Source organism: Fusarium proliferatum, assembly GCF_900067095.1.
Source record: "Fusarium proliferatum ET1 genome assembly, contig: FPRO_scaffold009, whole genome shotgun sequence".
In the NCBI taxonomy this organism is placed as follows: Eukaryota; Fungi; Ascomycota; class Sordariomycetes; order Hypocreales; family Nectriaceae; genus Fusarium; species Fusarium proliferatum.
In genome coordinates, this window is record NW_022194798.1 from 1,373,564 (window position 1) to 1,399,057 (window position 25,494).

At 48.5% G+C, this 25,494-nt stretch overlaps 13 protein-coding genes across 13 annotated transcripts; 5 read left to right on the forward strand and 8 right to left on the reverse strand.

Moving 5' to 3' along the window:
• Positions 1–361: 361 nt before the first annotated feature.
• Positions 362–1,234, forward strand: FPRO_15270 (uncharacterized protein; the record flags this gene model as incomplete). Its single annotated transcript, XM_031220428.1, has 1 exon — positions 362–1,234. The coding sequence occupies one exon, from the start codon at positions 362–364 to the stop codon at positions 1,232–1,234; it is 873 nt and encodes a 290-aa protein (XP_031086088.1).
• A 303-nt stretch (positions 1,235–1,537) lies between these two features.
• FPRO_15269 (uncharacterized protein) lies at positions 1,538–1,987 on the forward strand (the record flags this gene model as incomplete). Its single annotated transcript, XM_031220429.1, has 3 exons — positions 1,538–1,589; positions 1,654–1,741; positions 1,792–1,987. 3 exons carry the CDS (start codon positions 1,538–1,540, stop codon positions 1,985–1,987), a joined length of 336 nt encoding a protein of 111 aa, XP_031086089.1.
• Positions 1,988–2,019: 32 nt separating this feature from the next.
• Positions 2,020–3,240, forward strand: FPRO_15268 (uncharacterized protein; the record flags this gene model as incomplete). Its single annotated transcript, XM_031220430.1, has 2 exons — positions 2,020–2,301; positions 2,353–3,240. 2 exons carry the CDS (start codon positions 2,020–2,022, stop codon positions 3,238–3,240), a joined length of 1,170 nt encoding a protein of 389 aa, XP_031086090.1.
• Positions 3,241–3,284: 44 nt separating this feature from the next.
• FPRO_15267 (uncharacterized protein) lies at positions 3,285–4,367 on the reverse strand (the record flags this gene model as incomplete). The annotated part of the gene is made up of 1 exon (XM_031220431.1): positions 3,285–4,367. One exon carries the CDS (start codon positions 4,365–4,367, stop codon positions 3,285–3,287), a length of 1,083 nt encoding a protein of 360 aa, XP_031086091.1.
• Positions 4,368–5,502: 1,135 nt separating this feature from the next.
• On the reverse strand, positions 5,503–6,299 carry FPRO_15266 (uncharacterized protein; the record flags this gene model as incomplete). Its single annotated transcript, XM_031220432.1, has 2 exons — positions 5,503–5,701; positions 5,767–6,299. 2 exons carry the CDS (start codon positions 6,297–6,299, stop codon positions 5,503–5,505), a joined length of 732 nt encoding a protein of 243 aa, XP_031086092.1.
• A 650-nt stretch (positions 6,300–6,949) lies between these two features.
• On the reverse strand, positions 6,950–8,311 carry FPRO_15265 (uncharacterized protein; the record flags this gene model as incomplete). The annotated part of the gene is made up of 1 exon (XM_031220433.1): positions 6,950–8,311. One exon carries the CDS (start codon positions 8,309–8,311, stop codon positions 6,950–6,952), a length of 1,362 nt encoding a protein of 453 aa, XP_031086093.1.
• A 660-nt stretch (positions 8,312–8,971) lies between these two features.
• On the reverse strand, positions 8,972–10,252 carry FPRO_15264 (uncharacterized protein; the record flags this gene model as incomplete). Its single annotated transcript, XM_031220434.1, has 3 exons — positions 8,972–9,392; positions 9,440–9,975; positions 10,022–10,252. 3 exons carry the CDS (start codon positions 10,250–10,252, stop codon positions 8,972–8,974), a joined length of 1,188 nt encoding a protein of 395 aa, XP_031086094.1.
• A 255-nt stretch (positions 10,253–10,507) lies between these two features.
• Positions 10,508–12,190, reverse strand: FPRO_15263 (uncharacterized protein; the record flags this gene model as incomplete). Its single annotated transcript, XM_031220435.1, has 3 exons — positions 10,508–11,212; positions 11,261–11,478; positions 11,578–12,190. 3 exons carry the CDS (start codon positions 12,188–12,190, stop codon positions 10,508–10,510), a joined length of 1,536 nt encoding a protein of 511 aa, XP_031086095.1.
• A 4,389-nt stretch (positions 12,191–16,579) lies between these two features.
• FPRO_15262 (uncharacterized protein) lies at positions 16,580–18,064 on the forward strand (the record flags this gene model as incomplete). Its single annotated transcript, XM_031220437.1, has 1 exon — positions 16,580–18,064. The coding sequence occupies one exon, from the start codon at positions 16,580–16,582 to the stop codon at positions 18,062–18,064; it is 1,485 nt and encodes a 494-aa protein (XP_031086096.1).
• Positions 18,065–19,236: 1,172 nt separating this feature from the next.
• FPRO_15261 (uncharacterized protein) lies at positions 19,237–20,766 on the forward strand (the record flags this gene model as incomplete). The annotated part of the gene is made up of 4 exons (XM_031220438.1): positions 19,237–19,300; positions 19,355–19,912; positions 19,966–20,040; positions 20,135–20,766. 4 exons carry the CDS (start codon positions 19,237–19,239, stop codon positions 20,764–20,766), a joined length of 1,329 nt encoding a protein of 442 aa, XP_031086097.1.
• A 35-nt stretch (positions 20,767–20,801) lies between these two features.
• Positions 20,802–21,899, reverse strand: FPRO_15260 (uncharacterized protein; the record flags this gene model as incomplete). Its single annotated transcript, XM_031220439.1, has 1 exon — positions 20,802–21,899. The coding sequence occupies one exon, from the start codon at positions 21,897–21,899 to the stop codon at positions 20,802–20,804; it is 1,098 nt and encodes a 365-aa protein (XP_031086098.1).
• Positions 21,900–22,335: 436 nt separating this feature from the next.
• Positions 22,336–23,628, reverse strand: FPRO_15259 (uncharacterized protein; the record flags this gene model as incomplete). Its single annotated transcript, XM_031220440.1, has 3 exons — positions 22,336–22,759; positions 22,815–23,311; positions 23,407–23,628. 3 exons carry the CDS (start codon positions 23,626–23,628, stop codon positions 22,336–22,338), a joined length of 1,143 nt encoding a protein of 380 aa, XP_031086099.1.
• Positions 23,629–23,940: 312 nt separating this feature from the next.
• On the reverse strand, positions 23,941–25,433 carry FPRO_15258 (uncharacterized protein; the record flags this gene model as incomplete). Its single annotated transcript, XM_031220441.1, has 3 exons — positions 23,941–24,825; positions 24,903–25,089; positions 25,141–25,433. 3 exons carry the CDS (start codon positions 25,431–25,433, stop codon positions 23,941–23,943), a joined length of 1,365 nt encoding a protein of 454 aa, XP_031086100.1.
• Between the last annotated feature and the right edge of the window lie 61 nt (positions 25,434–25,494).

The window sequence follows — 25,494 nt, forward strand, 5'->3', positions numbered from 1 at the left end:
CTGCTTCCTCTACCAGTCCGTACGGAACTGTCTGTCCAATTATTGGACCCAAAAAGGTTCGGAGAACGGCTATGTCCCGAATGTAACACCGACTTTTCATTGATCCAATCACAAGACATGAAAAAGATCGCTGGCGCCCTGAAATGATGACCAACCATTGGGGGCGGCTCGACTGATTGGCCGTGCTATGCGAGTGCGCAGTCGAAATCAATCACAGGAAGTGAAGGGAAGTAAGATTCATGGATCAAATATACCGTATAAATAGATTCATCCTGTTACACCAGTTTCGTGAGCTATCATTAATCTTTTCATTTCGTCATCACCCTTTGGCTTTAAAATCGCGTAACACCAATACTTTACAATGTCTGACAAGCGCACCATCTTGATAACAGGTTGCTCAGATGGCAGTCTAGGTTCCGCTCTGGCACTTGCGATGAAAGACCGTGGATGGCGTGTCTTCCCTTCTGGACGTAACCTAGCGAAGCTGGGCAAGGTCAAGGAAGCCGGTCTCGAATGCATCGAAATGGATGTTGGCTCGGATAAATCCGTCTCAGCAGCCGTTGAGGAAGTCAAAAAAATCACTGGCGGCTCACTAGACGCCTTGCTCAACAATGCTGGCACCGGCTACAGTATGCCACTTATCCACGCTGACATCACCAAAAGCCACGATCTTTTTGAACTCAATGTCTTCTCTATCATCAGGGTCACCCAAGCCTTTGTACCCCTGCTTCTCAAGTCTACCCACGGCGCTTTACTTATCAACAACACCTCTGCGTCTGGTCTTCTCGGAGCTGGCATTCCATTCCAAGGAACTTATGCAGCATCCAAGGCCGCTGCAGCCAGTGTGACTGAGAGTTTGAGAGTTGAACTCGCCCCTTTCGGCATTCGCACCATCAACTTGTTCACTGGCGGCGTCAAGTCTACGTTTCACCATAATTCGCCGGATGCTGAGCTTCCCAAGGACTCGATATATAACGTCGCCAAGGAGGCCATCGAATCTAGCATGAATGGCAACGAAGTAGGGATGAACAAACCTGATGCAATGACCTGGGCGAAACAAGTCGCTGGAGATTTAAGTCAACGCAAACCACCTTACCTGATATTTCGAGGCGGTAGTGCTGGTTTGGCTCGCCTAGGCACTCTGTTTCCGACTGGCACCTTCGACTCGACTGTCAAACAGCTTGGTGGCATAGACGTGTTGGAGAGAAAGCTGAAAGAGGCAAAGTCGACCTGAAACCTCAGTGATCGGACGAAAAAGGAGCAGAATGTATAATTAATAGTGCTTTTCATTTTGTATATTCGGGCATTGTGTCATCTACCGTATCAGACATCGCATGATTAGTGATGATTCACGTGATGCGCGATGGTGACATAGATGTTACACATGACGAATATGATGAGAGATCTCAGCATATGGCGTGTTGCGATAAGTAATATGAGATAGTATGAGATAGATCGATGTCGTTTCTGTTTAATAGATTCTAAATACTTATCTTTCTCATAGTAATAATATCCTTGTTGATTTCAGAAATTCATTATGGGAGACTACAACATCAAGTCTGTTGCGGTTGTTGGAGCCGGAGCTGCCGGTGATTCTCCACGCTTTCACCCCGCTTAGCGACCTATGGAGGAGCTAATCGTCTATTTTCGTAGGCGCCATTTCCGCGGCCGCTCTAAAGGCAGAGAATAACTTCGACCGTATTCGCGTGTTCGAACGGAGAGAAACACCTGGGGGTACATGGTAAGAACAGAGAAACTGGGGGGCAAAGACTGTAGACTCAACAATACTAGGATTTACGATGCCGACCCAACAGTCGCTCCCATTCAGCCTGGGGGCTTCCCAGCAGATATTGATAAGCCACTTGCCATTCCAGACAACCTACCGACCACGACGCCTCCGAATCAGCAAGAGAGATACGCTCATACTCCTATTTATCAGAACTTAACGCAAGTCGCTGACTCGATCATTCAAGTCCACGGTTACTAACACGAAGCAGAACAAATGTGCCTCAAATCGCCATGTCATTCTCGGACCAGCCGTTCTCCTATGGCCCTTTCGTTCCCCATTATGTCCCTCGCCAATATATCGAAACATATTTCTCCACACAAAAGACTGACGAGTATTTATCTCTCAACACTACAGTAGAAGACATCTCCCAGTTACCTGCCGCTACAAAGGGAGGGCTGAAGCCGTGGAGGTTGACATTACGGAAATATGACCCTCTGCGTCACGTCGATGTATGGTGGCAAGAAGACTTTGACGCCGTTATACTTGCCAACGGGCACTATGCTATTCCCTGGGTAAGTACTTTGATCCGGTGAAGACAACTGTCTGACGATAAATGTGACTAGGTTCCGCAAGTCGACGGCTTGGAGGCATACATGGAGAAATTTCCTGGCAGAGTGATACACTCCAAATTCTATCGCTCACCGTGGATATACGCCGAAAAAAGAGTCCTCGTCATTGGAAACTCGGCCTCTGGTCATGATATAGCAGTGGATCTTCTACAGTCTGTCCATCAACCGCTATACCAGTCGCGACGGTCGCGGGGGAGGTTGGATGGCGATGAACCTCCTCTCGGAATGGAGTGGAAAACAGTCATCAAAGAGTACCGAGTGGATGGTACAGTCGTGTTCGATGATGGCAGCGAGCTCGAAGACCTTGATCACATCATTTACTGTACAGGATATCTTCCATCTTATCCATTTTGGAACAGCAAAGTAAACGGCCGTCCACTGTTTGACTACAAGAAGAGAAAACTTGTCAACAACTACTGGCATACCTTCTTCCAGGACATCCCCAACTTGGCAGTAGTCGGCATGCCTCGCGTCTTGACATTTCGAAGCTTCGAATACCAAGCCATCGCACTTGCACGACTCTTCTCAGGGAGAAACTCCATTTCTCTTCCACCAAAAGAGGAGCAAAAGAAATGGGAACTTGACAGAGAGAAGCTTTGTAGGCAGCAAGGAAGGAAGTTTCACGAGATAGAGTGGGAGACTGGTGAAACTTTCGGATGGTTGGAGGGGTTCTTCAAGATCGCGGGCCTGGGAACATTGTCTGGGGAAGGTAGAATACCTCCTGTGTTGAGCAAAGACCTCATCTGGGCCATTGAACATGTGAGGAAATACCCAGATCCGGGTAAGGATGATCATAACAAGAGGATGGAAGGGTCGCAATCTGAAAGTGATGGTTGGGATTTGGTTGAAAATACGCATAAGGATCTCTTGTCCTTCATCTAGATCGAAACATGCCAAATATACACAAGTGAGACCGATTTACTACTTCACGTAGCAGCATTCCACCTTTTCTCCCCTTCGGCATTGTGCGGTGACCAATAAAAGTTCCGGAGCCTATCCTTCTCCCTGCGCGCCATCCTTCGTAGCCACTCATGACACGGAAGCTCATCTAGGTCGTCTTCGTGGTCAGCTCTGTTGTCAAAGGCAAACCCGTGCATCCACTTTAGGTCAGCCTGAGCCTCGCGCCGACCGATCTGAAGCTTAAGGACAGCACCCTGGATACGACCTCTGCTCCAGGGCATTACTTTCCCCGTCTTTTGTCCAAAGATGACAGCCGGTAGTAACTCGATGCCGTTCTTGGGGTCCCATTTTGAACGCAAGTCCTGTTGGTATTTCCACTCTTTTTCGAGGCTATTCTTGAACCTCAGTGCGCTTTTGTGATGGAATCCCTCCTCAAACATCACCCTGTTACCGACTGCCGCAAAGACATGGGATTTGTAGGCTGATTCAAGATACGTGATCAACTTCTTGTCGTCAAGTGGCACAACGGCTGACTCTGATTCCGTGCAGGGATAGTAGTCTGGGTCGTCGCCTTTGCTATACTGGATGGGTATGCCAGCAATCCCAAGGTACACTGTTTTGATACCTTTGTACTCGGTATCGTGGGTGAGGCACTTTTGCAAGGCTCGGAGTGCCTGTGGTGTAGGCACCATGCAAGCAACAGCCTTGATGTTGGTTGGTAAATTGGTGATGCGTCCACATGTCAGTGCAGCGATTGGTACGTGTAAAGTTGTAATACTATTGTCAACCCAGACCGAATGGAATCTTTTTTCGAAAATTCCTCGGATTGTTTTGCAGAATATTCGATGTTTTTTGTCTTTGACAGTCATGTACGATCCACTCTTCGTTGCCACGGCCCGAGAATCGTAGCATGCCTCCAGGAGGGGTCGAGGTCCATCTGCCCCCTCTGGCTTTTCCAACCGTAGGCCACGTAAGAAGGCGTCATGGAAAGTTTTGTAGGCTGCATGTGTGTCTTTTTTCTTCGGAAGAGCTTCTTCCCAAATCATCAGCCTAAGCTCTGGTGGTAAGTTGTCGAAGCTCTCAAAGTCACTTGACATGGATTGACCCATGATGGCAGCAGGTGATGTCTGAGTGTACAGTGCTGACAAGGGAGACCCAGTGCTGCTGCAAGAGCCGTGAAGGAGCTTTGGTAAAGTTATGATGCAATGTTTGTGTGATGATGATACAAGAGAATAAGACGGGCGTAAGGGGAGAGTTTGCCGTTTTATATAAGACATCTTCTGCTCATTTTTATTCTGACTTTCTAATTCAGAACCTTCAGACACGTAGTGGGCTCTTAAAATGTGTCTTTTGTTTGTTGTGAGGGCCTTTTCGCCATAGAGTTCTGACAAGTGGACTCAAGGTTTGAATACCAAACTTACGCGATATCGTTGAGTCGTCACTCAGGTGTGTTATTTCCAATTGAGACTTGTGGATGAGAAATTAGATCAGCACAGAGAACCTAGCTGCGCGACATAATTAGGGAACTGAAAGGTGTAAATGAGTCATGCTTCGATTAAGTGTTCAAGCGCTGCAGGAAGCTAAACTAACGACGGTGTCAAGCTCGCCATCTACATCAGATGATCGCCAAAACGACTCTTTCCAAACTCTTCTAGTCAAGATTCTCAGTCTCGACAGCCCACTTAACAGCGGCTTCGGCCTTTTACAGTGAAGTAACCATCATTGCTGTATTCAATATCCTGGTATATAGGCTCCTCTTGCATCCGCCGAATGCCCAGTCATATCTTCTGTATGCTTCTGCATGATATAGTCCCTGGTAACATAATTATCAGTGTGCTGAATAAAACATAAATTAACTACATACTGCTCCTTTGGGGGGGAGACCCTGCACAATGTGCATGTTTTTATAGTCTAGCCCCTAAGGGCACTGGATATCGCTTGAACCTAGTTTTATTTCTTGGATCTCGCACAAGCTGAAGAATAGCACGGGAAAGATGGTTCGCTGGAGCAAACCCAGGCGGGGTTGTAAAGTCCTCGCAGGGGTATCAAAAAGGCTTCGTGGGAGTTTGCGGTCTGTCCTCGCCGGGGTACCCGTAAGAACCAGCTATCATGGTTCGAAAGGCGCTATGGCTTGCTGACAGGGCAGATAGATAGAGATATTGCGTGTAGTCCGTGTGATATTTGAGACGGGAAGACTCAATGGAGTGAAAGGCAAGGTATGAGAAGTCAATCGGCGAGAAACATTCATAAGTCCCACAGAAACTCCGTAAAAGAGAAATCTTCAAGAGTGCTTTGGTGCACTCGCTCGCTTTCGTTCTCAAATTCCCTGGGCTGCACTCGCTCGCTCTCATTCTCAGATTCCCTGGGCCATATCATATGAATGCCTCCAAACCTCGGAGACCAAATATGTATTCTCCTCCCATCTCTGTTTGATTTTAAATTCCTGTTTACAAAACATTTGTTAGCAAGTCTCCGGCAGTAAATCATGAAGCTGCTAGAAATACTTACCTGGGAAGTTCGTCCTCAAGGCCAAAGTATAAGGTATCAATATCGATAGTACCTTCGTTTCGCCATTTGGTAATGTATTTCCCGACGGTATCTTCGCGCACGGGGTCGTATGTATTACCTATTGTATCGGCTAGGACTTTGATATTCGGTGGGAGAGTGATGATTCTGTCGAGATAGCGCGGTTCGAAAGGGATGAAGACGATCTCGACATTGCGATCTATCCAGACTTTCTTTTGCCACGCTTTGCCCGGTACAAGGCTCTTTAATGGTACTAAACTTCCATTATTGATAGCAAAGTGACGGGACTCGTGACAACAGGCCAGAAAAGCTATATTAGCTGTCGCTCGGGGTGTGGATGCAATTATGTCTTCGCCTCGTTTCAAGTCCCAAATCTCGCATATCTTCGACCTAGGATGTATCTCTTCAGGTAAGGCGGCTTCCCATATCATCAGGCGTATCTCGGCTGGTAGGTTAGGGAAGAGAGTGAAGCAGCGATCTTGGGATGCGGTCTCTGTATCGCTCGCTCGTCTCATCTTGACTAGAGATCAATTCGGCGTTGACAAGTAAGAGTTGTGCGCGACTTCAACTTGGTGGTGCTTTTTTTGTTATCAGAGGTGATAATTTCGGACAGATAAACCATTTCATCCAGTTAATTCAGCTTACAAGCAGAGCATTGCATCTTATACTCATCCCATGCGGCGAATTCTCGAGAACATATGTCGACGAATGAAAGTCAAAAGCGTCTTGAATGGTTCATACCCCAAAGCGTGACAAATCGCACGTCAGAAAATCCGCGACTGTAAAGCTTAATACCTAAGTAGGTTTTGACAGACAAATCATGATTATCAAAAAAAAAGTGTCTTTCTTATACGTCGAATAATAAGTGAGTTAAATGGTATCCTGGAGATTGCAAGGTCTGCTCTGCCTGGCGTGATTGAAAGAGTAAAACACTGGTGTACTTGGTGTCAGTCATATTTTCAGGCATTCTTTTCTCAGGTACCACGAAGTAAGAGGTCACGGCAGACCATAGCCGACTTAAACTCTCTATAACGGAGTTTTAAACCATTTCACTGCGGCAATGAAAACTTAACGTCGATCCACAAGGTTTATGAGGGTCGGCGCTAACAAATCAAGTGTGATGTATATTAAATATATATTTGAAGCTACATAATCGTGACAGTCATTAATTGTTGTAAATGGACAGAATGTCAGTAGAGTTATCGTACTCCACTCCACACTTTTCAGAGAAGCCGGTAAACCTTTCGACTCTGTCCTGCACATACTCCTCGAAACCCTTTCGGGTGCAGCTTGTTCCGGGTCCGTCTTCGCACGAAGGTAGAGCCTGGGGTGCACTGTTGACTAGAACGCGGTAGTACTCTCCATCTTCATAACCGTAGGTGTTGGTACAGTTGAGGCGCTCGATGGCGATGTTGCTCAGGAAGGGCAGTACGTGAGAGCTCTTCCAGGCGCGACGGTAGTTGATCTTGCTCAGGGGCATGGTGTCGTTGATCTGAGATTCTGTACCGGCGGGTTCGGAGTTGTTAAAGAGACCCATAGCGACAAGGACCATGGGAGGTAGTTCACGGTGGGTGAAGCTGACGTAAAGCTCTTCATCGGAGTCATCACCAAGGAGGAGACCAGCTGTGGTGTTGAGCCAAGGCATACCGACGTAACCAGAGATCTGGTTGCCGTAACCAGCGTTGTAGTGATATCGCACGTCCTCGGAGTACTCCCAGCCAAGCCAGTCATCGGGAGTGAAGAGCTCAAGGTTGCAGAACGGCGACTTGCCGCGAGTAACAGTCTCGTAGCCACAAAGCTGCTGCATGCCGAAAATATCATTGACGGTGAAGTTAAACTCTGATGCAAGCGCGTTGAAGCGATCGACGATTGGCTTGGCGTACTTCTTCTGGTAGACTTCGGCCTCATCGCTGCCGGTGGAGCCATCGTAGGCGGGGCAGGCCTTGTAGGGAGTCAAGCTGTCGGCACCAGATTCCTCTGACTCGTAAATGCTCTCGACCTTGATCGACTTATCGTCGGACTCAAGGCCACGGACAAAAGATTGAGCCGACTTGACGGTTCGTTCGGCGGATGAAGTCCAGACCTTCTTGGGCTGCTTGAACTCTGGGTATCGGAACTCCAGGTCAACGCCCAATCGCGTAGCCTCAAGTCTTCCCACATTGGTTAAAAGCGATACCTCAGCATCAGAAATTGGAGGTTCCCAATCGTCCAGAAAGTTCAGATAAGGAATCTTGCTCCAGTCGATCTTGGTCTTGTTCTGAACCTTCTCAATGAATGGCTCAATGTACTCCTCAAAGTCAAAATCGTTGGCGTAAATGGCAGCGTGTCGCACTAGATACGCAGCGCGCTCGGGGGTGCAGCCTTGGGGCGCGTCGGGAGAAGCGGGAGGATCTTGGGGCTCGAAGTAGGGAGCAATACCCGCGAGATGGTGAAGAGGATTGAAGGTGTACTCGGAGTTGAGTGAAGCTGCTGAAGCGAAAGGCAGCAGGCCTACAAGAGCCTTGCTAAGGGTATTTTGATGAGCCATGGTGAGTTAGCGAGAGGTCACAACGAGTCTGGATGCGCCGAAGATCAAAAATTCAATTGAGTTTCTAGCTATTTTATTTGTTTTATCAATTAGTGAGGATATGAGATCATTGGTGATGTTTGTTGTCAAAGCCCCATGTTCTTGTTGTGTCTTTGACGTCACAGCATAAAATAAATCAACAACTAAACCTGCCTGTATCGGCTCTGTTCCTTGCAGTTCTTGAAGATCACTGTCTCTGATTGGATCGGGGATTTGCGGCTCCATATTGAAACGCCGTCAGCCGAGGCCGCATTATCCGAGCGAATGGACTTGGCATCATCTCAAATCAAGAATTTGTTAACAAACTCATCGAGATTCTCAACGACGCGTATATGTAACAAATTGATTGGCTCGTAGCCGAGTGCCCAGCTGTAACCGAGTCATATCATTCGTGATCGGGTTGTTGTACAACTCAGACGTGGTCCTGAGCATCATACTCGTTTCTTTTCCCTGCATTTGAGTGTTGCCGGCATTCGAGGTCACTGCCGTGGTGAGCAACAAGCTTCGCCAATATCCACTGATTATGTCACGATCTTGGGCGATTCTAGCGTCACTGCCAGGCTTAAAAATTGGGTAACCGATTGAGGCTCTCCAGTTCCCATGATCGATGACCCCGAATATCTAATTGTGTCCTGGATCTTGTGTAGTACCTGCAAACAAGCAGGCAAAATCGCTCTTGTCAAACCAAGTCCTGTCTCTAGTCCAAGCCTTGACAATAACATTTCTCGCCAAACGAGCCAAATCTTCCACTTCCTCAGTCGTGCCCCAACCTGATGCCAAAGTACCAAAACTCAAAAGATGTACCCCAACTTGAAGGGCCACTCGCCATGCTGCATCCTCAGTCCGAGGCCCCAGCCCCTCAGCGTAACCTTGAAGCATCCATATCCCAGCGTCGATGTGTTTGTATTTCCAGAGTACATACATCTCGCCCAGCATGCCGCCGTGATCAAGGCTCGGAACGCCGACCTGAGAATTTTCCCAGTCGATGACATATAAGGTTCTGGTAGTTGCGGATCCAAGATGGGCATTTTCCAGCAAGATACTTTCAAGTCATTAACTTGGGATCCAAAGAGCTGGGGATGGACTCACTTCTGAGGGTAATAGTCGCCATGAATCAGTGTCAAGTCTGCAGACGGGTCGCTCAGCTCCTTCAGTGCCATGTTTTTGACGAGATGAAATGTATCCTTTGCTTCCGACAGAATTCCAGGGAACTGGTCAACGCGATCGATCATCCAATCGAAATTGATCCCATGTTTTAACCTCTGCATGTCATTGCTGCTATCAATCACCCTGTTGAAACCCAATAGCTGTTGTGTATGCTTCTGTTCGAACGACTTCCGAACAATCTCCCTGGTCCTGTCATGAAATTTGACCATGTATATTGCCAGCACTTTGCCCAGTTCGCGAGTTGGGTTCCGTAAGTACTCAGGTGTGGGGGATGGGAAATGATTAAGAGAGTAGGTCTTGAGATCTACTACATTGGGGAGATACTCTAAGACCAATGTCTTGGTTTCAGTATCGTAGGCATAAGCTGTTGCTGTTCTAACAGCGTATGCAGTTTTTCCAGACTGCATCACGTCTATGGGATTCGTAGACAATTCTGACAAAATTTCTCCTTCAACGTCCTTTGTCGTGTCAGCCAAACCCTTCCTTTATCCTTGATTCACTCACGCATCTGTTGACAGTGACGGCATTGGCGGGGTGACGCGCCATATAAGGCTCGCCATGCTTGACAACGACTTCAGTTGTGCCATCGTCCAGTGGATTGATAAGGTGAGCGCGATACGTAAAATTGGCTTGTCCACCAGCCAGAGGTTCTAGTAAAGACGCTGCATATGACGTGGTGTTGAGCCATGCAGCCACCTGTTGGCGGATTAGATCAGACGTATCTTGTGCGGGCATCTTTATATGAGAAATCGCCGACTTGGATAAACTATTACCGTAAATCTCATCGTCTCGTCTGGTTCAGCTTTTATGGTGCGATGTTATCTGGATGCCTGGAACGAGTGGCGTAATGGTGTCAGACTTATTCTAGATGCCTACACAAACACAATCAGGCTAATGGTTGATCGCACAAAGGGTATATGAGAATCACGAGACTAAGACTAATATTACAGCTGCCATCTATAACAAGAGGTCCTTGTTTCCAAGGTATTACTACTGGAAATTATAGCAAAGATCGGTAATGGGGACCTCAACGTGATACAGATTAGCCTTCCACCACTTTGTCGCAAAGCCCTCCAGATCAAAAATGAAGTCGGACTTGAGAGAAACACCACAATCCTTGGGCTCATTTACGACAGCAAGTTCTGAGCCAGGTGTCGTAACTGGGGCAACCTTTTCGGCGTCCAAAAGATTCACTCCAGCACCACCAGTCGAAGCATGGGCCGACTGTGCAGCATCCAGAGTGAACTTGTTCACAAATTCAGGAGTAGCTGTGAGTCCGCTGCTGAGATCGACCAGGCCGCCGAGAAGCTTGAAGGTGAGCTGGACAGTAAGCGACGCACTGGCATTCAAGCCGACCTCGACGCTCTCGGTGATGTTGGCGTAAGATGTGTACTGAGGCTCCCAGCCAGTAGCAGCATTCTTGCCCGAATCGAGGAAATCGAGATGCACGTTTGCGGCGGGGATAGCAACACCGGCGCCAGCTCTGACTGCAACGGCGGCTGAGGTATCAACATCTACTCCAACAGCGAAAGACAGGCCTGGTCCTAGAGAGAGGATACCAGGAACTTCGACGAGGGTGTATGTGAGGGTATCGGGGTCGTAGAGGATAGATCGAGACCAAGCTGCAGCTACATCGGCGGCCAAAGCGACATCAGCTGAGAAATGGGTATCGAGATCGAAATAGAGATCTTCCATCTACTCAAGTTAGTACACTAGGCTACTCATATCTCCAGAGTCACGTACTTTGAAGCGCCAAAAGTTGTACTTGGCGCGGCCAGAGAAGGAGACAGTGGAAGAGAATTCTGCCTTCTCGGCCTTGATGGTCACCCATGGCTGTTCCTGGAAAAGGACAGTATCTCTCTCAAGACCAGTGCCGAAGTTGAGAGAAAGACTGGGGTTAAGTGTAAGGCGCTTCGTCAACTTGGTGGCAGGGATCGATGTGAACGACATTTCACAGGTTTCTGGACAATGTTAGTCTTGTCTTTTATTAATGGAGAGAAACGTGCCAGCAATGTCAGCCAGCTCTTGCTCAGCAGCATGGCAAGTGATGGTCTTATCACCCTTGTCTGTAGTAACGCCATCAACAAGGTAGAAAGCTTGGCCAATGTCGGTCTTGCAATTGCCCATGTTGTTCGTAATGAGAATGAATGGTTCGTCATCTGACCAAGTATCGATAGCCTTCTCGAAAGCAGCAGACTTTCCGAACTGGACCTTGACGGAATCGGCCGTACACTCGACCGAGACAATAGCGTCAATGTGATCCAGAACAACAGCTGGATGGTTCATGACAAGGTCCATGTCGATAGCCCCCTTGGGAGCGGTTGTGTTGAGCGCAGGGAAGGTTTGGTTACGGGGCTTCTCAACATCGCCGTAAGACATGGAGATGTTCTTCTTGGGAACCGCATTCTCGGGGTTGCTCAAGTCGACCTTGGCGGGAGGCTTGGGAAGGAAAGTCGCCGTGGTGTTGTGGTGAGCGGAAGTCGAAGACGCACGAACAGTCGTCTGGTTAGGCTTAGATCGGATATTGGTGGGCTTGGTCTGAGCAGCGACTGTTTGACTAGGCATCTCAACGACAATGTACTTGACAGTGCAACCGCATGACTCGTCGTGTGCGAGCACGCCAAGGCCAAGGAGCCAAAGGCTGAAAAGAATGGACGAGAACGAGGTTCTCATGGTGAAAAACGAGAGACTTGTTGAATGAGTGACAAGGCGATGCCTAGGAGTGAGCGCGATGGGCCGAACATGATGAGAGATGGCATCAAGATATAACAGACCAGCTCAATACCGACGCTAGTGAATAGGGAATAGAGTTCGTCTCTAACGGTGACTTGGCAGCCAACAGATTAGGAATGTAGGTATACCATATTTCCAAAGGTATAACAAACAGTCCACTAGCAGTTTAGCTATGGGCCATTAGAACCCTTAGAGCTGTCAGTGCGGCAAATGCCGACCATCACATGCATGGCTCTAGTCGAAATGGGGAAGGTGTCTAACGGTGGGAATAACATCTCAGGTGAGTGGTTACATGGGTTGGTGGCATGCTATAGGCTGGTGGGTTTAATGCGATGCGAAAAAGGGACGAGATTGATAGGCGAATCACGGTTAAACGTTGGCTGCCAGACAATTGATGGTATCATTCGCTTTTGCGACGCGGGCGGTCATAGGTCCGTTGGTGATGAAGCAGGGATGCGGCGCAGCAGGGACGCGCCAAGCGACTCGATTGAGTGAAGCCACACGACAAATGTTGAAGACGGTGCTGCATGGAAGTTGCCGTTTACGAGAGATCTTCATTGACTAAGTCGACTGAACTTCCTCAAATGAACTCGATTATCATGAAATAGGCAGGTAATCATAAAGACATTGTCACAGCCTCGGTTTTACGCCAAGGCTCAGCCCTGAAGCACGTGTCAAACGTCAGGTTAATCGATCTTCAGACTAGCACAGGGGTATTGACCAGGATATATATAGCTACCGTCAACGGCCTGTCAAGCCATACCTCTTCTGTATAATCTTTAGCATTCGGTTACGGAAATCCCGCTGATAGTAGATGCAACGTAACGGTGCCCTCGAAAGCTCAATTAAGCCCCATGCTTTTGATAGCTTATGATAAGATGCTACCTATAGCGCTGTAAGTCAACTATGCTATAGTAATTGTCAGATTTCTTCACAAAAAGTCGCACGCGGCGATTACTTGTAGATCCGAAGCGAAGCACAGAGAAAGATCCTGCCAAGAAAAGGCTACAGGTTAAAGCTGGTCTTGGACCAGGGGAAGTGGGATAGAAATGACAGGTAACTTTGGGTTATGAAGAACCACTAAAAGGGAACCTGGTATTTGGCCAAGAGCAAGTACGGCAATATCTTCCTCTCGGCATTTCTCAATGGGCCCCTCGCCAAGATTCTATTCTTTCGGGCATACCGTCTAACTACCATTAGAAGGTTTCACGAGGCCCCTCACGAGGCTAGCAACCGTTTGCACTTCCGGGCGAACTCATTCTTCTCTTGGCCTCTCCTTTCGAGATCCCTCACTTGATACTCTGGCACATGAGAGAACTACATTACGTGCGTGCTCAAGGTACGACGCAGAAACCCTCTGTCACCGACTCGCAGTTCTTTTCAAATACAGATATCCCACTTACAACATCCCGGTAACTAGGGTTTGACCCGTTTGTTCTGCCAAGTTGCCTGAGGCGCGGGCCCATGGTGAAGCTTCGGCAGATGAACAATTCTGGCATCACTTCATACACTTGACGGCACCCAGAAACATCGCATGGCTGTGCTGCTTGTGTCTGGCTGACTCGTACGCAACACATCCACTCTGGATACAACTCCTCCATTTTCTTAATGTCAACTGTACGGGCCTTCCCCTTTTTCGTTAACTATCTAGTCACCTCACTTTGAACTTGAGCGCATTGGGCTTCATTGCTTAAGCCTTATTACCTTTATGAGAGTTGGTTCCATCTCCTTACCAGCTTGGAAGGAGTCTACTATTTAGGCAGGTTCAAACCCTTCGCTGATCTTGAGCATTATGAGCTTTATCGTCTTTGCCTTACATCCATTCACCCATGTGAACACTGATTAGTGTTTGACTGGTGGCATTGTTGTCTGATCTTTTTTGGAAAGGACGCCTTTCCCTTGTCTTTCGTTCCTCTTTCCTTTTTTGCCCTCTCTCAATAAATACCGTGTTCTCATTCGTCACTTGTGTTTGCTGCCTAAAGGTTAACCTTATAGGCCGCAGTCATCTCCATAGCCCTCTCTCAATGCATCGTCATCCGCATTATTTCTCACACCTCCTTAAGGGCATGATGAGTCTGGCTATAGTACCAACACCCCTCAAGCTTATATCGCCCATTTACCAGATATTTATTACTTCCCCGACACCTTCAGGATGTTTAATGAGTCTTTATGATTCGCATGTGCTTCGTGACCGGCTTTCCTGATGCTCTCAGAGCAGGTATAGGAGTTGATGGAAAGCAAGGTTTGAGTCGTATATTGTTTGCCAACTTTGCGGTTGGCAACTCAACTTATCCTTTCCAGATTTCAAATAGTACTTCTAGCCGTCGCGGTCTGTTAAGACTTTCAACGGTAGAAGTCACTTCAAGATATGAACCAGACTGAAGCAAGGCCTACCCTCGAACAGTCTCCAGTGCGTCCTTCAGTGGCTTCATATTCCACAGATTTATCGAGGCTATTCACAGAACCAGGCTTGAAGCCATCAAGAGCCTACGTCTTTGGTACAGTATTGTTGTTGAGCCAGCTGTCCCGTTCGCGACGAGGAAACCCCAACAGCCTAACTCGTATCAGGACCTGTCTCGACTTCTATCAAACGTACTCTACTTTTAACAAATACTGTATTCCTCATACTGGGACTTTTTCTAGCATCGCGGTCCTCACTGTGATATTCCATATGCGTCTGTGCCAAGAAACTTGGTAACGGACAACCGAGAGCCAGCCGATGCTACGTATCAAGTATAGCATTACAATAGTAGGTGAAGTCGTCTTCCAGAGTCCTGTTAATTCCGACATGGGCCGCATCAGTTAGTTATAGTTTGCGTTGTCTGCGATGTGGCTACCAAGAATTGCAGCGCCAAGTCCTACACTGAATTGGTTATATAGGTGGCTGGCAATGGTGGCCTTATTTTCACTTGAACATCACGGAACCTATGAGCAAACAGTTTGGCAGCTACGCTCCCTTGTGAAACACAATACCAGAGAAGGATGGAAACAATCTACCTCGCGTCAGTTTCTGAGCATCGACACCTAGTGGCCTGACAAAATGCTCAAAAACGAGACCCCCATGACGCAATCAAGGTACATCCCGAATTGGAGGTTGCAGAACGATCTCAGCCTGAGATGGGGGTGACGCGTCTCGCTTTGGTCCATACATCACTGTGACGGTTCAGTGAGTGGGTGAAGGAACAAAGAGGCGCAAAGAACTGGTCATACTTGGTCGTCGCTTAGGCAGGCAATCCTTTGGGACCGCCAAGGCCTTAACGAAGAGTCCAGACCTCGTAGAATGTACGCATTGTTGACGTATGCATCACCGCCTCATCATATCTACTAATGACAATCGATACAGTACGTAGATGTATGAGCTCGGTGAGAACGCATAATAAATAGAGTTCGCCATAGGGCTGATATACATGTTAGAAGAGACGAAAAAAGGTGGATGATCACCTTGGCAAATCTACAACTCCATGTTGGCAATCTCCACAGATTTATCTGGTGGTGTGTGAGCAGACTTGGCGTTGCAACTGTGCGACTGTATTAATTAATGTGGCAACCATCCGCGTGAGCCTTTGTTGTTCATGCACTGTATTACAAGCCTTCTCCGCATCCAGATCTAGAACTGTCTGTGCCACGACTTCGCATTTAATTGACAAGCTTTGTGTCTGAATATCACGAACATTCTGTCTGATCTGAGATGACAGGGCCCACGTGTTTTAATCGCCGATGGCTGAGACGCAAACAAGTTAAAAAAGAACTCACTGATCTACAAGCTCATGTCCTGAACCTGTTCTTTCACTGAGTGCGGTACCAGCGGCAGTGGAGAGCTCTGGCGGGAATCAACCAATTGTGGCGCAGCCCATGACGCATTGACCAACAGGATGTCAGGGAATCGAATCTTCCATTGAAAAATAACTCTAGATTTAGTGGCCCTCATCCCTGCTAGGCCCTGTAACCCCCCCTCCCCTTTAACCAGAAGAAAAAAAGTCTGTTGAAATCGTGGGTTCCTTCTTATGCTTGTTTTAGGGGGGCGCTCGCCTGCAAAAAGTCCAATCATTCCATTCCATCGTGTCAAACACTGGACATTACTTCGCCTCAACTTGTCTCCATCTTTCTTTTCCATCCGCTCTTTTGCCGTACTTTATTTCCTTCGCGGCGCTGTCTTTTTCTCTACCTCCTTGCACTTCTAGCACCACCGCTACCTCAAAACGAGCCGAGCCCGATTGCGGCCGCACGAATCGAGACACGTCTTCTCCTGCTCTTCGATGTGAGGCTCGAGCCTCCTCTGTCTTTCACTTCAATTCTCTTCGCCAGCCGACGCGGCTCCCTCATTTCAAGATGCGCGTTTCCAACATGCGCTTGCCTAACAGCTTGCGCAACTTGAGCGTGCGCCTCTCGAGCGTTCGCATTCCTCATCCTCACCCGCGGCGCATCATCCTCTACGTGACGACAACAGCCCTCCTCGTCGTCATGATCCTCACCTTCACCATGAGCGACAGGCTATTCGGCAATGGGCGTTCCGGCTACGATCCTCTCCTCTCTCGAACCAACGATTACCGCCTCCTCACGAGTACACGGAATAACTTGGGTTTCTACAACTCTATAAATGTCAAGAAGACGGGCCAGAAGATTATGAATCCTACCCTTCTTGAACTGCCAAAAGGCAGCAAGCACGACTTCCTCGTCATTGCGCGCGCTCCCCACGTCGATCAAGATATCAAGGGCAAGAAATACAGACGAGCTCAGCAAGTCGCCACCTTCGTTAGCCTAACATGGGATGCATTCGGCCGGCCGGAGCTCACTGCGGACAACGATTGGCATAAGATGCTCGTAGAGGGTTTTACAGAAGCTCAAGGCCCCGAGCACCACTGCAAGAATCAGCCCGACATGGATAAATACATTGGTCCTGAGGATATGAAGCTCTTCTGGAGGAAGAATGGTACTCCTATGCTCATCTTCACCCACCAGGTCGATGACGAGAACCTCTGCGAGGGCATGTACATCGTCGATGCACGTGCAGCTGTACCGGAGCTTGTCAAGCAGATGGGCAAGCACGCGAAAGAACTCCCTGCCATCGAATTCGACAAGCCCGTCCTCCTCCGTCGCCAGCCCCCCGAGGGCCAAGAATCCGACGCCCGGTACCAACGCGAGAAGAACTGGGCTCCTGTCTACAATCCTTTCAGCGCCGATGATGACGAGATGATGTTCATGGTAGAGCCTAGCCAGCTGTTCCGCTTCAACTCGACCGACGAGCCCGTCCAGAACATGGAAGCTGAGCCCGAATCCGCCGTAGACGAACCTTTCCCTCCCGACAACGAGAAGAAGACATGGCACTCTGCCGAAAAGAACTGCATGAACGACGTCATGCTCACCGATAAGCGCGTGCATCAGTCGACGCCCATGCTCAGCCTCACGCTCTGCAATCGCGGTACTTGCGAGCCGATGGAGAACAACACGGTCATTATGGGCATGGTGCAGATGCGCTACGATCCTCCTCAATATACAAACACGTGGTACGACCACCGAATAGTTGTTTATTCACCCGTCGCGCCATACCATATGATGAGCGTCAGCAAGAAGCTCACCTACCACGGTGAGACCAACAGCAGATACATTTGGACAGGAAGCATGGTGTATCACGGTGATCAACCGACGCAGAGGAGCCACGGTTACTTGGACGACGAGATCTGGCTGAGCTTTGGCATTGGCGACTCGTCGCCTGGATGGTTGGACATCAAGGCAGAGGAGCTGGTGCTGGACCACTATTTCTGCCAAGGGGCGACACCGGGGTATCGGAGCAGCATCAAAAAGCACGCGCAATGACGAGAACACGAACAGAAAGAAACAATGTAATTGGTAATACGGATAGAGTGGCATCATTAATTTTTGCAGTTGTATTACAGCACGGCATACATATTACCTGTGGATAATTCAGGATTACTTGGAGTTGCGGTAGAATAAGGAAGGGCATCTAGAGAATTGATTGAACTGAATTGACATTGCAATTGACATTGACATTGTAACTGACTGATCAGATCATGATCGTGGTGTTGAGTGAAACGATGGAGGTTGTGAGCCCCGCAGTACAAGTCATTGCTTAATTTCCAGTGATGGCTTGGCAGGGGATGATGAAATGGATGCTCTGGCGGCGATGGATTGGAAGGACGTGCCTAAAAACTTGGCAGCTGGTGGTCATTGGTGGGACCGTAATTACCTACAGGGGATAAAACAGGGCGGCGGGGCGGAAAGGAGACGGAGGGGGAGGACGCTGGCGGTGTCAGCGTCGGGAGTCGACGTTAGTTGGCGTTGGTCTGTGGTTTTGGGGGCCGTAGGGTAGGGCTGAGGATGAGATGGACAAGACTTGGACCTTATGAAGATCTGTACATAACTTTAATTCGAAGATCAATGGAAGATTACGGATTAGTTATATAGTCAATTGCTGCAACATATACTGGCTTTGTAGGAGGGTGATATTCTCTCATACCGCAAAGTTCAAAGGATTATGCATGCAGCTATCCTTTGTATCCAAGTCAGCATGCAACTGAATAACTACTACTTGGGATGTTCACCTCGGGCTCAGGTGTTGTACCAGCCAATAGACAGTCGGACAAAAGAGCCACTGGATACCATTACTACAGGATCATACTGAAATTTTTTCAATAACAACATAATTCTGTTTTGCACAGGTCTTCGGTGGGCTCTGCCTCAATATTGTTACGCCGCTGAGTGTGAAGCCATTTGTGACGCGTCTTCCCCATGGTGAGCCCATTTTGTGTGAGTGTGTCAGTCCCTGCGGCCGCACACCAAGACACTGCTTCTCTAGCCAAGACATCTGGTCATGAGTTGGCTATCACTGCGCCATCCTCAAACCAAGGATGATGACGACTCATCTGTGGCGCAATCGCAATCTTGGCAAATCCCATCTGACATATCCCCTCATTTCATGCTGAGCGCGTTGGTGAACAGTCAGCCTGAGCAAACCCGAACTCGTCGTCATGGTCAATCGCGGAGGTCGCAGTAAAGCGTGTAGGACATGCAAGCGAAGACGCGTAAAATGCGGTATCGTCCCTATGGATGTCGTTTAGGAGACGCGCTGACTGACGCTCATTGTAGATCACAGCAAGCCGCACTGTCAGCGATGCGAGAAAGCTGGGATAGCTTGTGAAGGCTATGTCACGTACGGCGAGTTTGTTGACGAGACATCGCGTTTCTCCAAAGATAAATTGCCGGTCAAGGACAACCAGGTGCAGGTCCAAATGGCCAGCCCGTCTCCCGAGGCCATTGAACGACAAATACGGCATCCACCACCACTGTTACTGGATCAAGATGCCGTAATTCATGCTCACCTACTATCGCGGATCAATGAAGTTACGCCCTTGATGGCCAACCTCGAATCCATCACATTGTCGGATTCTACACGTTCTCTTGCAGTACGGGCATTAGCAGCAGTGTACTTTGGCAAAACAAACGGCGATAGGCGAATCTTTGACCTCGGAAGTAGGGAATACGTCAAGGCCTTGAACAGAGTGCAGCTTGATCTGGCGAGTTCAACCGCCGTTCTCGAGTGGGATACGCTTGCGAGTGTAATTTGTCTATGCATGTTTGAGAACATCGTCTTTACGGACAAGACGGGATGGTTGAAGCACTACGAGGGAATAACTCAGTTGGTAGGTTCTGTGATGCGCCATGATACCAGAGTCCATATACTGAACCGTTGATCGAAGGTCAAGCTGAGAGGACCATGGAGACACCAGACAGTTCTGGAAAGGGAACTTCTCAGACAGTGCCGGTTCGAGATAGTATGAACTGCTTCTCCCGGAATGGAACATCGCTGACTGGCGTAGATATTGTGCGCACTGATAAAAAGAAAGCATTGCTATCTGACACTTCCAGAGTGGCAGACCGTCCCCTGGCCGTCGACTGTGCCAAAGACAGCTAGTGATGCCTTGCACGATATCTTTGCCCGCGTTCCCGGCCAGTTGCATGACATGGATCGGGTAGAAAGAGGCGAAGTTGACTACAAGTTCGCCGAAGAGCTTCGGCAGCAAGTCGAGATTACATTGTCCGATCTAGAAGACTGGGAGCAGTTCTATCAGCACCCTCGGCCTCTGACTGGCTGTCCTTTCACTTCAACACAAGACAGCACTTCGCATCCGGTCAGAGACAAAGCCCTTCTTGCATTACAAAGAGCAATAATACTCTGTATGACGGGTCTATGCACATTCTTCAACATTCCTCTAGTGGCTGAAATTCCTGCTGTGCTCGAGGACCGGAAAGTAGTCAGGAAAGCTATTGCCGCTGAGATATGCCAACTGGCAGCGTCGTATCTTGGACACGAGTCTCACAGCACGGAGTCATTACTCTTCATATTTCCGCTCCAAATAGCCAGTATGAACTTCGAAAAGGGCAGTGCGGAGGAGAAAGGGGCCGAGGGGATCATGAATGGGGTCATTGCTGGGACATATGGATTTGAGATTGGGAGAAAGCGGGAATGGAAAACATCGAGCATAATTTTAATCAAATAATATGTACATCTATAAAGTGATATCAAGGGGAAATTCTAAATAGTTCGAATCATAATCCACTCCAGTTTAGCCACCTTCTTCTCATCTTTCTCATCCTTCTTCTCAGCCTTCTTACTTACCTTGGTGATCGCCTTAGCATGCTTCTCTATCAACCTGGCACGATCCTTCTCAACCTCTTCCAGGTCCTTTCTTCGTCTCTTTTCAACCTCGCCGGCTTTCTTCTCACTCGAGTCGATGAGTTTCTCCTCTGCTTTGATGTTGATCTCCGTGATCCTATCCTCCAACCTCGCGATCTTGGCCTCAATCTCAATCCGACTTTCAACGTCGGAATTATACTGCTCATCGATAGAAGCAACAGAGCGATCAAACTTTTCAGCTGCCTTTTCGCGCTTCTGGAGACGTTTTTCTTGCTTCTTGTGTTTTTTCTTCTCCCTGCCGGCTTGTTTGATGGCAGCTTGTTTTGCGCTGATGCGATCCAGCATATTGGAGTGTCTGACCGGTGGCTCAACGTCAAAAGACAAAACTTCAACATGCGATGAGATTTCTTGTAGCCGCTGTAGTGGATCGAGACTCTTGGCCGTGGTGTTGAGTCGTTGCATCACTTCCTCGTCCTTCACCGTCTTCATCACCAAACCCTTTGGCGCGAAGATGTCACGATTTACCCTCTCGAGTACCTTTCTCTCACGAAAATATGCGGTAGCAGCAGTTCCAGTACCCGCAGCCAGTCCAAGACCTAAGGAAACGCCTTGGGCGATTTCATTCGGGACAAAGCCGAGGCCATCGCCTGCGACTCCCATTGCTTTGAATGGCGCTGGCTCAGCGAGTGCGATATTTAGGGCATCGATGATGACCATGAACTCTTTTGAAGAGATGCCATAGGAGCCGAGGATAGGGGGATAAGCTCGATGGTATGGTGGAGTTACCTCCAATGGCCCAGTGATTGAGGTTGAAGGGATGAGAATGGGGCGCGATGGAGATAACATTGGTCTTTCCATGGGAGGCGAAGGGGGTAGTATTTGTGGAAGGTAAATATGGTCGCTCGGCTGGTATATGTAGTCGTGATGAGGGATTGTTTCAGCTGGTAATTCCACTGGTAAGGCCTGTTGTTGATAGTCAAGTTGATGGGGATACATTCTGACTGAGAGGAGAAGATTGAATACGTAAAGCAATTTAATCCCGATGAATTTAATTCTGAGGTATGTATGTGGCAACTCTCATCTGGGCACAGAACCTGTCTTATAGTTGACCCTCTGTCGCATGTTGGGCGTTCTTCACGAGGTTATTCCCATTGGGGAACATTGATCGAGGGCTGTCACAGAGCAGTGCCACTGAAATACGGCGCTAAACCGCGTTGAGTTCATTGCGCGAGCCGGACTGCGCCGTCTTACAGCATGCATCAACAGAAGGCCATTGATCGACGGTGAGCGGAAACCTTTTGATTTCCAGTTCAACACCTAGGCAGTAATTCTATATAAGGCGCATATCTAGGCTGATGAGCATGCTCTTGGCAGTCGCTTGGAAGTCGGCCCGTATAAGGTAACGGGCATGTTGGCAAGTCCCGCGACCTAACTATGTAGCGGGATGGAACAAAGGTGCCAATGGTGTACCTCGAAACCACTTCTTTTCCCTCTCCCCGCCGCCAACAATAAAGTGCGTCGAGATCTTCGCTGCACTCAAAATCTGTTCTTCGGCCCCTTTCATGACATCCGATGGGGCACGACGATTATACCAGCCCAGAAGCTGCACGCCAGTGTGAATAGCCGTTCGGAAAGCCATTTCGTCGCCAATCTCCCCATAACCGTCAATGAACCCTCTGATCATCGTCAAAGCGATATTGGAGCCGTGGAAATGATGCGCCTCATACAGATCGCCTATCATATGCCCCAAGTCGTACGCCCGATGGCCAAATTGGCACATTTCCCAGTCAATAAAGATGATGTCTCTAGCGGTATCACGACCGATTGGAGCAGGAGGGTATTTTGTTAGTATAACACTAAGTAGTAATCAGTTTCGCTGCATACGTCCCCTGAAGCGCCCCTGTAACTCACTTTCCCATCCAGCAATCTCCATGGATCATACCTCGATCTGGTCCATCCCTACCGCTAGTCAGATCATGAAGCTCGAGTTCTGCTCGCTCTTTGACCATTTCCAGAGCCCTGATGTTCTTTCCCAGGATACCGGGAAAGTTCTTCAAGATTTCAATGAATGTGCCGTAGGTAACCTTGTGCTTGAGTCTTTGCATGGGCTCGTTGCAGCCAACCTTGCTTCGGAAGTCTGCTTGTTGAGGTTCTGAGGCCCATTCATGGAAGTGACGAAGCCAATTTCCAACCTCTTGACTGGTGGACAATGCCTGAGATTTCGTCCACAAGCCACTCAGCTCTGTTGAACGTATGATAGATGCTATGTCTGTTGAATGATGGAAGTCTTGTTGTACCGCAATGCCTCTATGAGCATTGAGATCTAGAAAATAAGTAACAGGGATCTTGACTTCCATAGTCAACAGTGATGACTGATTCAAGTACTCCAGTACGGTATTCTCGACAGACTGTATAGAGAACAGGGTTAGGGGACAGCCATTGTCTGGCTTATGCACATCGCCTCCTTGGCTTTGATGGGAAAGGAGATCAGATGTGGACATACGCAGCGTGATAAGTCGAGTTTGAACCCAGCATTTCCTGGTACATAACCAAGTGAATATTTCACGATAACACTCTCCATATCCCAAGCATTGTCCCTGGCGGGCATGGCGTGGATAAGAATGCCTCGATAGACATAGTTGGCGCTGCCACCGCTCAAACGTATGAGAGATGAGCAGGCGAATGCCGTGTTCTCGAGCTGCTGAAGAAGGTCTTGCTCCTGCATGTGGTCGCGGGTGACTGAAAACTTTTTGGGCAACTTTGATGTTGACCGGATCAAGGTCAGTCTTTTTCCCATTTGCAGTATTTGCCGATTGACTCATCGTGGTCCTGAGTCAGCGAATCACGTCACTGGTGAGATTACTAACATAAGATGGGACAAAAGTCTGTTACCTAATGTGTCCAACGTCAGATACTATGCTATCTTACAGCTTTGTAATTGTATTTAATCTTTCCTATAGTGCATAGTATGGGAAACCTTTCTCTAGACATAAGGCCTTTCGATTCAACAGTCCTCTCAGTGCTTGTATATATCCTACTAGCGGCCAGTCGGAAGAGCTGGAAGTTTCTTGCCCTTTACACCTAATAGGACAGGATATGCAAGATCCTTGCGGATTTCAATGGTCGAGCCAGAAATGCTGACCTCGTCTTTACTTCCACCCCCAAACCCAACCTCCAATCCGAAGAAGCTCACTGATCCGCCAGTACTCTTGGCCTTGTGTGTTATATCATAGACACGCTCGGCGAGATTGGCTTGTAAGGACAACTTCATGGCCACCTTGTAAGCGAGAATGACTTGGTCGACTCTAGCCGCAGGGCCAATCTCACGAGCTACTTCGGGCCGGAAATTACGGTACTCGTCCATAATGTTGGGCACATCCCAATCACCGGGCTTGACGGTAAAGACACCCGCTTCGGCTGCCGACAGCTGCACTGAGAGTTCAGAGCCAGCCTCTTGAGCCGTGATGAAGTCCTCCTTCATCTGATGATCTTGGGTGTAGATCGCCTTGAAGAAATATGCGAAGCGTGAATTAGCGTTCACATTGACGAAACCCAACTTATCCCAGTGCTCTGACTTAGCATCATTGATGTTGAAGGTCAAGTTCAGCTTATTCTCGCCACTGGCATCCCTAATCCAGTTACCGACTGTGTCTCTGTAAGAGTTGTCTATGGTATAGGCAGGTCTCGGCAATTTATCACTCTCCTGGGAGAGGTCAGAAGAGCCGCTGGTGATGTTGCCAAACCTTAGGACACATGGCATGTTGAAACCAGGATAGTCTCTTTGCATTTCACATGCGTTGGACAGTCTCTGCCTCTGTCTATTGAGCTGATCAGCACCAGGGCCGGCAATCTGAGCAGTTAGGGATGCTTCAGTGGCAGCGGCGGCTTGCTTCTCTCGAGATAGAAAGTCAAAGCTCGGATACTGTACGCCCGATAGATTATCAGTGCCTTGGTCTGCGATAGGATGGGTTCGATGGAATGAATGCACAATTATCTTACATTTCTTGGAACCCACTGTCCGAAAGACATGTTGCCTTCATCTTCGTCTGCTGCGTAACTCTCAATTACTCTCTTGCTCAGCTCTGCATGTTGTGCATTGAGCTTTCTGACTTTTGCTCGGATGTCGTCTAATCGTTTCTGGGCACCCATGTCTCGATTCTGTCCGAGCTTTACAGCCCCAAGAACTCTATTGCTTACGTTAGTCGTCGTTGAATTAATATCACGCAGGGTGTCTTACTCCTGAAGTCGCTGAGAGTACTTATTGCCTCCAGAAGCGAACACAGGAGCATCCAGCTGCATAACAACATCGCCAATCTCGTAAACCCCTTTGTTGGTGATTTCCTGGAGTATATTGTCACCAGCAGGAATGCCCATCACCCCGATGGGAGCGGCATAGAAGATCTCATTCTTTGTGTCGAGATTGCTAAAGAACTTTGTCTGGAGTGCTTTGGCGTAAGCCTTCCAGAGATCTTCGTCCTGCTGGGAAGAGGCGGTTGGCCTGCCACGGCTGGGACGAGGAGGAGCAGGCATGGTTGGAGCAAAGGAGACACCGATCTGAAAGGTATCTTGGTATGAGATTTCCTACGGAGAT